This window comes from Eufriesea mexicana, unplaced genomic scaffold, assembly GCF_001483705.2.
Source record: "Eufriesea mexicana isolate 0111107269 unplaced genomic scaffold, ASM148370v2 scaffold4787, whole genome shotgun sequence".
Lineage (NCBI taxonomy): Eukaryota > Metazoa > Arthropoda > Insecta > Hymenoptera > Apidae > Eufriesea > Eufriesea mexicana.
In genome coordinates this window covers 339,026-352,412 of record NW_016912777.1, presented here as the reverse complement: position 1 = coordinate 352,412, position 13,387 = coordinate 339,026, and the positions used below count along the sequence as shown (strand labels likewise).

General features: G+C 36.7%; 1 protein-coding gene across 1 annotated transcript in view; it reads right to left on the bottom strand.

The window, feature by feature from the left end:
• Positions 1–5,797, bottom strand: part of LOC108551618 (octopamine receptor beta-3R) — a 48,631-nt gene extending 42,834 nt beyond the window's left edge. Inside the window, exons 1-2 of the mRNA XM_017905845.1 lie at positions 5,710–5,797; positions 5,055–5,623 (exon numbers count right to left, since the gene is read on the bottom strand). Of these exons, the coding sequence (XP_017761334.1) occupies positions 5,055–5,623; positions 5,710–5,797 (657 nt within the window). The remainder of the gene's footprint in view (positions 1–5,054; positions 5,624–5,709) is intronic.
• Positions 5,798–13,387: the final 7,590 nt, after the last annotated feature.

Sequence of the window (13,387 nt, the reverse complement as noted above, 5' to 3'; positions counted from 1 at the left end):
TTGAACATTTAATATTAAAACTAGTTAAATTTTTATATGGGGGATGCTATGTTAATATGGTTATGCAATTATAATGATTGCGTACTGAAAATAGAATGATTTCAAATTATGAAGAATGACTAGTCAATGATTTAAAATATCTTAATTGCAGTGAAATAAAACTGTTTCCTCAACAGCAACATTTTCAAAGAAAAATAAACAAATAAAATATGGAGTTGCCTTTCCTCAAGATGAATAAAAATATAGAAAGAAATTCCAACTGCAATAAATGAAAAAACAAATAAAAATATATCAATTGTGCAATCAATAAATAAAATAAAAATAAAATATCCTATTCAATTTAAACTAAAGTGAAAACTTTCCATATTTTAGAAATAATTTATAATTAATAAAATAATAAATATTAATATAAATATAATTAAGGAATATTTTAGAAACTAATAAAGTGAAAAGAATTATCTATATATGCAACTCGAACTTGTGATAAAAAAAAAATAAAATTCTTTCATTCTCTTTCTCTGTATTGCAAAAAGGAATGAACTATTATGCTAAAAACATTGAACGTAAAAATGAAAGAAGGAAAACGCCAGGACGTTAACGTTTGGGAGAAATAAATAACGACGAGATTATAAGAAATGGAACTATAAGGTTAAAGGTGGTAAGGAGATTGAAAGTGGAAATGGGAAAATTGAAAATAAAAAGGAACGAGTTAATGGGAAGAAGGAAGCTAAAAACGAAATAGAGGCCCGTGTCATCGTAACAAAATCTGTTATTGAAATAAGGAAATTGAAAGTAAAGGAGTAAGAAGTTAATAACGCGAGCAGCGAAATCGAAAATAAACGTTGGACGGAGCCAATTGAAGTATGAGGATATAAACGGCGAACGCGGAGAAGTTATGAATAAAGTTAAGAGGGTTAAAAATACAGGCGAAGGAAGTTAATAATAGAAGTGAAAGAGATATTTAAAAAGGGAGGTAAAAATAGGGGACACGAAAGTACCAGGACCGAGGATAGAAACGTAAAAATATCGTACCAGCATTGATATTAACAATGGACATTGAAAAATGGATATAACTGACAAATAATTGAAATAAAAATTGAAATAGGAAATAAAACATAGAATAAGAAATAAAACAGAAAATAAAAATAAAATAAAACTTGATAAACAATACTGGAGACAAAAATATGAATAATGGAACTAACAATAATAAACAAAAATTTGAGAAATGAAGTTAAGAACGATTAGGTTAATTATAACACGAATTAATTTTAATTTGTCAAATGTTAAGAAATCTTCTAATTGAAATCACGAGTTATTTTCAAAGTTTAAAGTCAAATTACAGAATTTGCATTCTTAACGAGTACCGTAGAAATTATTATGATCAGCAATATTAGTGTAATTAGAGTTACGAGTAATTTTGGAAGTTTAAAATGAAGTTACACGATTTACTTACTCGACGGAAATTTTTAGAATTATTGCAAAAATAATAAAACGAAAAATTATTATACGAAATTACTATGATCTTAAAAGCCCGGTACTAAAGTTCTCAATAACCTGAATTAATTCTGAAATCTCTGCTCTATTAACTCCTCACGATGATATTATACTTGACATATTTTACTATCCATAAAATTTGTGCAAGTTCCAAAATCTCCATATATTTCCAAAATTCAAATCTAATACGTTCCTATTCTACGAGATTTTACAATTAACTCGTGGTTCCTAACCTAAAATAATTCTTCGATCTTCATAACCTAAAATAATTCTTCGATCTACATAACCTAAAATAATTCTTCGATCCTCATAACCTAAAATAATTCTTCGATGCCCATTAGCCAAAATAATTCTCATCTTCGTCGGTCAGTGCAAAAATGGCTGCAAGTTGTATCGAATTAAACTCTTAAGAAGTTCCCGCGAAAGCGTAAGTTCAACAAGATAATAACGCAAACTTCGCGTGGTTCGACTTGGCGCGACAGCGAAAATTAGGAGACGCTGGTAAGATTCACGTCCCGGCCACTTTATTGTCCGAAACATTTCCGAGTAATGACGTTGTTCGAGAAACTCGCGTGGAAATTCCCGACCTGGAAAAGTAATAAATTCACCGTCGCGTTACTTCGGACGTCGCATTCGTTCCGGCTGCAATTTCGCGAGGTTAAATTATAATAATGCGCGCGCACACAGCGCTACCGCAGCGCCGCCTATACGTGCAATGTAGGTTAACAGATGTGTGCGCGCAGCCGGCTCGAACGAAGTTATAAGTGGTCGAATACCGGATGAGAGGTTATAATACGTCCGAATATGACTTCGAATATAATAATGGCGGCGCATTGTTTGGAAACCGTGTGCTGACTGAGATTGAATAAGAAGCATTGTGCATCTGAAGAAGATGTTCATTCTTGATTCGAATAACGAGCAAATATGGCGATGATTCAAACGGTTCTTTATTCCTTAAATCAGTCGTGTCTCATCCGTTTCCTTTGCTGCTTTAAAACGGATATATTTTATTCTTTCCTTTTCCCCTTTGATTGATTTAAGAGCCATTGGCAATCACATCAATGCCATTAATTAATTTATTAATATTATTTCTTCTGTCAATGATAGAAGGATTATTTATTAATGAATTTATTCTTATATTTTGATTTTCTTGTTAATTTTCTAAGGCTCATTGGTAACCACATTAGTGTCAATAATTAATTTATTATTATTACTTTTCTTTGTTAAAGATACAGGGATCATTAGCAAGTACATTAATGCCATTAATTAATTTGCTATTATTATTTTTCTTTATTAATGTTATAGGGATTATTTGTGGATAAATTTATTCTTATATTTTGATTTTCTTGTTAATTATCTAAGTGGTTACCCATTGGTAACCACATTAACGACATTAATTAATACTTATTAATTTCTGACTGGAATTTAAGTCAAATTTAATCGTATTAAATTTATTTGAAATAGAAATTTAGAAATTTCGTGAAAGATAAAAACCGCGAAGGGAAGATCTTCAGCAAGTACTATGCAAAATCGAAAATTCTCTGTATTTTTGTTACAATTTCAATTTCAAGGAAATCCAATTTCAACTCAATTCTGTCACTTTTCTATTTGCCTATCCTCATCGATTGACCAGAGGTAATGAATTAATATTGATAACAGCTAAAGATAAGACTAGCTGCAATCAAAATGCATTAGAGAGGAGAGAAGGAGAAATTTCTTGCGAAGAAGAAATACAAGAAACAATGACACTTTTGGGCGAGAAACGCAACACATACCACTGGAGGTAGAATTATCGAGGCTATTAATTCGAAGTTTCCGTTTATAGTAGCCCGGAAGAAGAGGCAGATAGTAAATCATCTCTATGCAAATTTCGAAGGCCGTTCATCTTCCTCGTCGTTTCCTTCCTTCGATTTTCCGCGGATTGAAATCCTGTCCTGCACGACTCGAGTGTAAATATCCGATAAAATATTCTATTAACTGCAACGACAGAAAATTGAACGCCGCTTATCGAGTGCACCTCGTCGACAAGATCGAGAATACGAGAACCGGTTCGAATTACAAATTCGTCGGGATATCGTAGACGCAATAAGCGAGCACGAATCCGTTGGATGGCTGAATGAAAGATGAATCGAACGAGGTGTGTCGTTCACTCTGCGAGGAAAAATGAGCGCGCAGCGTTTGGAATACCGAGATGCGTTCCTTTGTTCGGGTTATAGGTTAGGTTCATCTTCAAAGGGAGAATGGTACCGATGAAAAAATATTTAACACGAGAAGCTTCTGAATGAATTTTAAATATTTGAACGTCGTAAAATTAAAGAAAAATACAAATCCAATTGATGTAAATTGTGGAAGATTAATAGTGATTAAATAGTGATTAAATAACAAATATAATTGTCGTTATAAATATTTATATTGGTTAAGAAATAATTATGTAATATAATTAACGACTGAATTTATGAAATTAATGTAAATAATTAAGATAATTAATATTAAATTATATTTTTTATAACAAAGAAAAATTGTATAACATAGTAATGAAATAAAATTGTAGGAAATTCTAGTCCTCGAAATTGAGATTACTATGCCTTTGGTAATTATACCATGTTTGGTTGTGTACGAATAACGACAATTCGATAAAATAATTGGCAATTAACTGGGATAGTATAAATTGGATAACAATTCACAATTTACCCTGATAGTCGATGATTGATGACGTATTTGGAATGGAAGACAAATACCTCGGTATGAGTTTCATCAGCTGCATTTATTCGCCAGTTATTCCATTTTCAAACTAGACACAATAGAACGTACGTTGCTTCATTCATTTTCCAAATACCTTTCGAAATATTAGTCGAAATAATTGGTAGAGATGGAGTAAAATATTAAATAAACACAATTCCACTCTAAATTAATCGATCCCCATATAACTTCACTTTCAACACATGAAACATGATCAAAAAACATATCTACACAGGTGCAAACTCGTTCCAATTAATAACACCGTAACTTGGATATAAAAGAGACTCTGAGTGCCAGATGAACGATAAAAAGTTACTCGAATCACTATTCAAGATCAAGATTTTCAGTAAAAGGAGTCCCATTTTCAATCACAACCTGAGAGTTAGAATTATCATGCTCTAAAAACCTTCGCTTTAATATTCACTCGAAGAGCATCCTCGAGGAACTCCCAGTGGTGCGTTATCCCAAGTGAATTGCGCCTTTCCATCTTCGAAATATTCCAACTCGAATGCACTTGCCCGAAGGAAGGAAAGAAAGGAAGGACGAAGATGAGTACGATCGCCTAGCCTCGAACTAACAAAGCGGTAAATCACGTAAGGATCCGCCATAAAAATGAATAATCTTCAACCAATCTTCAAAAGACTCCTTTCAAAAGCTTCACCGTCATTAATCTCCTCCATCCACTTCCCCCAGAGCATCGAGAACAGCTCAGAGAAGAAACAATACCATTTCTCAAAAGAGAAACCATCTCGCAGGCCTGTGCCAGCAGACGAGAAGAATCCACTCTGTCAAGACCCCATGGAAGAAAACCATCTCTCTACCTCGGGATGCTTGCTCAACTTCTCCAAGTGCTCGTCAGTGGTGTACCATCCCATGAAGATAGGGATGAAACTGATGAGAGCAGGCAGCAGCCAGGCGCTGCCAAGCATGCAGGTGACAGTGAGTCTTCTCATGATCGCCGGGTACTCCAAGGGCCTGACAATCGCGTAGTACCTGTCCACGCTGATGCAGCACAGATGGAGGATCGAGGCTGTCGAGAAGTAAACGTCCAACGAACACCACACGTCGCACATCACCCTGCCGAACATCCATTGACCGGTCAATTCGACGGACGCGTTGAAAGACATGGCGCAGACCGCGACGAGAAAGTCTGCCGCGGCTAGGCTGACCACGTAGCGATTGGTGGGCACCCGGAGCTTCCGGTGCCGCCTGACGCTGGCGATCACCAGAGCGTTGCCTACCAACGCCGTCACGATGATGCTGATGATCACCACGCCTTTGATCGTCGTCCAGACCACGTTCGGCGGATGGTAAGTGTCCCCGGATGCGGTGGCCGCTTGCAGCGTGTCACGGACGCTCGAGTTGAGCGACTCTGAGATTCTTCCGATGGCTCACTGACTTCCATTCCAGCGCGCGCCAACTGCCAGCATGTTACACGCCGGGAAACCGTTCAGGGTACAGTCTGTTCGGGGTCACTAGATACGAGCTGGACCTGCGACGAGTTCTTCCGCAGACTCGTCGTGAGTTGCAACGGACGTCCACTCACCCGGGTATCCACGTGCATCGTGAAGGCCTGAAGTACCAAGTTAGGGTACTCGATGAGTTCGACTGGGGCTTCACACTGATGGGTTGTGCTGTTAGGCTAAGCACGTTGGAGTTGATACCTTTGTTGGGACTGTCTTCGGGGAACTTAGGACTTGGTAGTTCTCTGTGCGCGAATTGGGTAAGAGACTTTTGGTTCGGTTGAGAGATTAGGGAATGGTTAGAGCGGAGAGTATGGGATTAAAGTTCTGATAAGTAGTGATAGGCTTCGTTCGTGTGTTTAATAGGATATTTTGAATAGAAGATGAGCTGGTTTTGATGCATTAACTCGATGTTTCTTTTTAGAAAGAGACTGTTCTGTCAATAAAGAGAGAGATTTAAATATTATTCCTTATTTTTCATAAATATGCATTTGAAAAATTAGAAAAATAGATTAAAAGGTATGTAAGATAATTATGATAGATTAGAAATCTCATTGCTATTATAAGTATCATTTCCTTTAAGTATCTTTACAGCAAGGCACCATCTGGAATTGAGTACCCAGCATCACCGTCCATCATTCATCATCCTTCAAACACTCAGACCAAGCCTGTACAATGCAATTCTTGCATTGACACACCAATTTGCTACCAGAACTTGCTACAGAACTTGCTACCAGTTCTGCCTGTCTATCTCAGACACTTTGCTGGCTCGAAAATCATGTGAAACGTTATGGAAATTAATCGTTCGAGATCGAAGGGCAGTTAGAAGCCAAACTTCCTCCAGTTTTGTTTCGCGTAAATATTAGCCTACAGTTTTTGGAAGACAATTCCATGAGAGGCAAAGGGAAAAACGCCAGAAGAAGGTACAATAGACGGATGCGCGCGAGCAAACTATCCGCATAAACGTCCCCCTGTCCAGAGCGACAGCGTATACTTTAATGTTAAAGCAAACAGAGGTTGGAGCGCCGAGCGAGACAAGTTGTATGCATATTTAGCTTGTCCAAAAAACGTCTTCCTCTCAGGTATTCGAAGTAAAACGCAAACAGCCAACCACCTGGCCTTACGTGCACTCACCTGAGCCGGAGTTACGCGAAGAAAACACACTGGGGAGAGAATTCGTTCCTTTTCAGTTCGTATCTGATTTCCCGTGTATTAATATTAGCTCAGTGCACGTGCACATGTGCAAGACATTGACGTAACTATGGTTATTTGATGTACGAAACTTAGTTTCTTGGTATCTATCAGGATGTCAGGATTTGTTTGCTGCTAATTACGAATCTGGGTAAACTGGATGAGAATGAAATGATCTTCTTTTCATATAGATAGCAGGGACTGTTGGACCTAAGTAAGAGGCTGGATCTCTGAGTATGACAGTCTCTTGACCTAAGTTAGAGAAGCACCTAGATAATCTATGTTTCCGGTGACTATCTAACAGTCAAAGCTTGGGGAAGCCACAGATGTATTGACATTCAGAATAATCGTTAAGAATAAGATTATCATCAATTCCATCATCGTCAATTCCATGTCCATGTCATGATTTCCATGTGAACCGATCCTTTTTATTTTCTACATTTGTCAGAAGACTTACAGCGAAACATTCCTGATCCTAGTCTCGATAGCAGAGAGACGTACAACAATCACAGCATCTTGAGAATCGCATGAACTTTCGGACAAACAGACCCCCTGACCTGGTCTTGACAACAGAAACCTGATTCTGTTTTCTTCCTCTGATTAAAAGTCCACAAGGAAGCTAAACATTCTCCATTCGGCCATCCCTCATCCCTTTCCAAACACCCTAGACTTACTCAACAAAGGAATCCATCAGACCTGACTCCAATCACCTGATCTAGTCTACGTCTGCATCCTCCTCGAAATTCCAAGCAGAAAACACGTGGTTACAGAAGATTCGGGGGCAAAAGGGGGTACCAGGAGGAACAGTAATTTGTCAATTGCGACCTATACCTCGAACGAGATAACTGCTGCCCATTTCCCAAATGAATCCCCGATACCTCGCCGTTTATCTCCAGTTTCGGAAGTCTAACCTCAAACATTCTGTCCCCAAACAATGGCAGTTTCTCGTCATCCGAAATGTTCAGCGCAGTTCATCCGGAACATCGTCACCTCGGATCACCCGCCATACCAGGCAGTCCCTAACTCGCAAAAGCCTCTAACCCCGTTTCAAAAACGAACCACTTCGGAATCCCAGGCTGTCTGGTGTCAAACGCAAAGTTGGACCTGGAACTTGCCAGCACTGGGACGGATGCAGTCAGCTTTCCACTTAGATCGTTATGCAACATCGATAAGGGAGTTAATTCCGGGTTCTAATGGAAGATTGCAGCGGGACCACTGACAGGGATCAGCGGGTTGGGTCCGTGGTTGCGCGGATGCCGTTTCACTGCTTCGATTTCGTTTAAATACTGATAAGAGCACGACGCGTGTTGGAACGAGGATGGTCGCGATAAAGGATCCGTTTAGCGGGAACTGTAATTTCCAGCGTTTCCTGGCGTGTCGTAATCCCCAGAAATGGCTTCGCCGAGGCGGATGACCGGTTTCAGGGCTGCGGTTCTTTAATGCTACTCTGGCTAGATCGTGATGTTGTTTCGCTTGGCGAAATTTGTTAATTTTCAACGGGATTAGTCGCAGAATCGCAACGAGCAAACGGTGCTAGAGTTTGGGAAATTGTGTAAGGGAAGTGGTGGATAATTGGATCGAAGGAGGGCTAGACCAAAATTACTCGGTGAAGTTAATTAATTAACTTGATTTAATTAATTGATTTAACTAACTTCAGATTTTGTATCTTCATTTTTGGAAGATGTTATTGTGACGAATTAAATGATGCAGATCTTTTTCTACTGTCTTAAATACTAGTCTACTTCTTGACATAGTTATCAATCTTTTTCTAAATTTAATATCTTGAATTTTTATATGTGAGATCCATTTTTTAAATAAATTTTTCCTCACTGAGATTTCTGAAACCCTTTGTTATTTTTAATATTCTCAAATTTGTTGTCTTTTGAATAAATTGATTTAATTATCTACCAATGAAGTTATACGACTTGGATAAAAATTCTCCTAAAATTGATGTACAAATATAACCAAAATGTCTTGATTTTTCATTTGTGAGATTCATTATTAAAATAAATTTTTCCTTACTGAAATTTCTGAGCTTCTCTATTATTTTTAATGTTTTCAAATTTGTTGTGCTTTGAGTAAATTAATTTAATTCCTCACGTTAATCAGCGCTGTTTTAATCCTCAATCTTCATAATAAATTATTTTTCTGAGAAAAATTCGAGGTATTCTATCTCCTGTAAAATACAGAATACCAAAAATTATCTACCAATCAGGTTATACGACTTGGACAAAAATTCTTCTAAAATGAATGTACAAATATAACCAAAATATCTTGAATTTTCATTTACGAGATCCATTTTTTAAATAAATTTTTCCTCGCTAAAATTTCTGAAATTACTTTCTATTACTTTAAATATTCTCAAATTTTTCGTCCTTTGAGTAAATTAATTTAATTCGCCACGTTAATCACCTCTGCTTTAATCCCCAATTTTCACAATAAATTATTTTTCTGAGAAAAATTCGAGGTATTCTATCTCCTGTAAAATACAGAATACCAAAAATTATCTACCAATCAAGTTATACGACTTGAACAAAAATTCTTCTAAAATGGATGTACAAATATAACCAAAATATCTTGAATTTTCATTTACGAGATCCATTTTTTAAATAAATTTTTCCTCGCTAAAATTTCTGAAATTACTTTCTATTACTTTAAATATTCTCAAATTTTTCGTCCTTTGAGTAAATTAATTTAATTCGCCACGTTAATCACCTCTGCTTTAATCCCCAATTTTCACAATAAATTATTTTTCTGAGAAAAATTCGAGGTATTCTATCTCCTGTAAAATACAGAATACCAAAAATTATCTACCAATCAAGTTATACGACTTGAACAAAAATTCTTCTAAAATGGATGTACAAATATAACCAAAATATCTTGAATTTTCATTTATGAGATCCATTTTTTAAATAAATTTTTCCTCGCTAAAATTTCTGAGATTACTTTCTATTATTTTAAATATTCTCAAATTTTTCGTCCTTCGAGTAAATTAATTTAATTCGCCACGTTAATCACCTCTGCTTTAATCCCCAATTTTCACAATAAATTATTTTTCTGAGAAAAATTCGAGGTATTCTATCTCCTGTAAAATACAGGATACCAAAAATTATGTACCAATGAAGACCTGGATAAAACGTCTCCTAAAATTGCAGTACAAATGTAACCAAAATATTCTACCTCGAACGATAAACTTAAACGAAGCTCTCTGTATACCAGCGGCAATAATAACTTGTGCCAATTGGTTAATGGATCAGCGTGATCCGCCTGGTGTTACCGGTGTTAAAGGGATGCATGACGCTCAGTCATATCTCTATTCATACACCAGTGGTGACCAATTTAATGCCAAGGGATTCTGGTCTGTCGTTATTATGTTGATACCATCGATGAGACTTAGCGGCTAAGTGCAAACTTTGAACAGGCGTCGGATGCTGTTGCCTATGTGCGCAGCAGTTTGACTACGTGTGCGGGGAGCTATGTGGCTTCGCGTGGGTTCTTGGTGTTATGTGGTCGAAGCTTTGTTTCGTCACGAGGCATTCCCGAGTGATATTCTCGGCTATTCCTACGTTTTACTTCGGATTTTTTGTTTCTGCTTCGGGCCTGTGTTTGATGCGGTTGTCCGACGAATCTGGGGGATTATTCCGAGCGTTTGCTCAGGTGCTACGTGGACTTCGGGACCCGGAGAGCGATATGCGAGATTATTTTATTTAATTGGATTAAATACACGGAACTAACTGCTTGGATTAATTTCATGACGCTCATTCGAGTTACGGTTGATTTATTGCCATTGCATCTGCGATTGTTATCACAGGTTTCGTTGGAAATATATTTTTATCGATCATTTTCTCTGACAGTGTTTACGTGTTTCGTTGACGATGGAGTATCGTGATTGATTAAAGTCCTCGTGTTTGGTCCCTTAATTAATCGTATCTAGATTAGTAACACTGTATAATTAGTGCATCTGTGTTAAGAATGCTCGATGATTCACCGCGGGTTGTAAATTTATGCTAATAATCATTCACCGGTTTCCCAATGATCTTTTCAGTTTAATGATTTTCTACGCGTGGAAACGTCGCTTGGAAAAATTAAAAGAACGCAGCATGTGATTTAAATAACACAGTGTTACAAATTATGTACATACTAAGCGTTTCGTTGCACTAGCACAGAGTGTCATTTTAATTTTTCTTTCTTTCATAATTGACAAATTTCTTGTCATCCATTTTCTATTAAAATTTCTATTAAAATTTCTATATTAAAATTCCTATATTAAAATTTATCAGTATCAGTTGCGCTAGGAATTATTCGAGTTTGCCAAAGGAATGTTAAAAATAGCCTAAGTCGACTGAAAATAGAATCGACCGATGCTTCTCATTCCAGGATAGAAATTGTTATTCAAGGTTTCCAGATAGCCACAACAATGACCCGCAAGATGCAACGATCATTATCATCCACTTCCTCTGAATTCATCGCGGTCTCGAAAACGCCAACACATCCGTCGGTTTGAACCTTGTTAGATAAAGCTTAGTAAGCTCTTGCGGTGATGTATGTCGCTGCATCACACATCGCGTGATACATCTAACAATAACTGAGACTCCAAGTGAAATCTCCAAAGCTCTAGAGCCCGACGAATCACCAGAGGACACGAAACAATGCTGCCAACCCTGTTGTACTATTGCTCTGAAAATTATGCTGACTTCTGTACTTTACGCGCAAGAGGAAATAAAACGATGATGACGAAACGAAAGTATCAGGTTTGTAGAATCGAATGATAAATTTATTTGGTTAGAAATTCATTTTTAAGGAATTAATTTTAAGTTAGGAATTAATTAGGAATTAATTTAGTTCGACTAGCAAATGATTAGTTCTCGAAATATTTCAAGACTTATTCCTCTATACTATATATAAATAGGAAAAAATTCTAATTATATATATGGGATTCTATATCAGTGGTTCTCAACCCTCTCATTTTCACTTGATAGAAAGTACATTGTAGTATATTGTAATATACTTTATTGTACAGAGTTTTAATATTTTCTACAATTTATGTAATTTGGGTAAGTTTATGTTCCACAAAATGACGATTATGCTGACAAAATGAGTTGTTTCAAGACACCATACGATTCCAATAAAATTTATAATATTTTCTAGCAATAAATAATCTCTCATGACAAATCGTGGAATTGATAAGTATAATATTATTATACTACGAGAAACGAATGAGAAAGAAAATAAATACCGAATTGAAACAATTTTCACACTGTTCAAGCCTATTTTCAGATTTTCCCGATAGCCTAATTCGTTCTTCATTCTTCTTCATCAGAGGAAGAATTAAGCGTTCTAAAAATGGCAGCCATTTGTTCGTATGCGCGCCATCTGGACCGTGACCGTCTCCGTGCTAACCTAACCTTCCACACGGGGTTCACCCAGACGTTCCCTTAATATCGCTCGTTATTAAAGCGAATTTTAATTAACTCGTCGTCCACCGATCCGCTGCGTAACAACTTGATTATAGCGATTTGCACGGAGGTCCAAGGTCTAGATCACTTCGCAGCATGGCAGACGCCGCGTGAGAAACGCGCGTTCTAGAATCGAGACGCGAAGCCTGAATGGGCGTAATTAATGGCACCCGAAACGCCGTAGTTCCGGCGGAAACGTGAATAGGCACACGGCCAGCGTGGATATCGGGGACTGGCTCGATTTCCTGCGTGCAATGCGTTCGATGGAAGCTCCACGACAATGGCAGAACCGGTGGGCGTTTTCTCTCATCTTTTTCCCGCCGATCGCTCCTGTCGGAGGTATCGATGGTCGAATAAATCGAGGAAGAAACGTCTGTAATGGAATCCGCGTTGTAAATACGCTGCCATTGTGCATGCAAAATTGCGCATATACACTGCTGCGGTGAGTTTCGACCTATTAACATTTTACAGCGCGAATAAATTATTGAAATTCTCTGTATCGGGAAATAATAATTTAAGAATAAAAATCACGAAGGTAATTATTTACTAGTTTGATATATATATATCTTTGCATCGCTCGTGGTGAACATAATGGCACGTGGTTATTCATTGTCATCGGTAATGGAGATTTAATATTCATGAAAATGGAGAAAATTGCTTGGGGGTGTAATGCTAGTAAATTTTTAATGTACATGCAAATTGTAATTTTTAATTACAAAATTATGTTATTAAAATTGGAAATATAGTATATTGTATAATAGCATATAGTAGTATATAGTAAAATAATATTAATTAAAAACTTAAATCATTAGAATTGGAAATATGGTATAACTATATATTTACATACACTTTTATACATTTCATACTAATGAAAATTTTGTTTAATTAAATAATCATGGGAAGAAGAAATTGAAGTGAATTTATGATAATATTTATGAGCAATTTTTACAAATGTTACTATACTGATAGAGGAAGATGAAGTAGTTACTAACTATGCAAAATTTTTAATTGTACAACAATTTTTCCCAAATTTTACGAACCCAA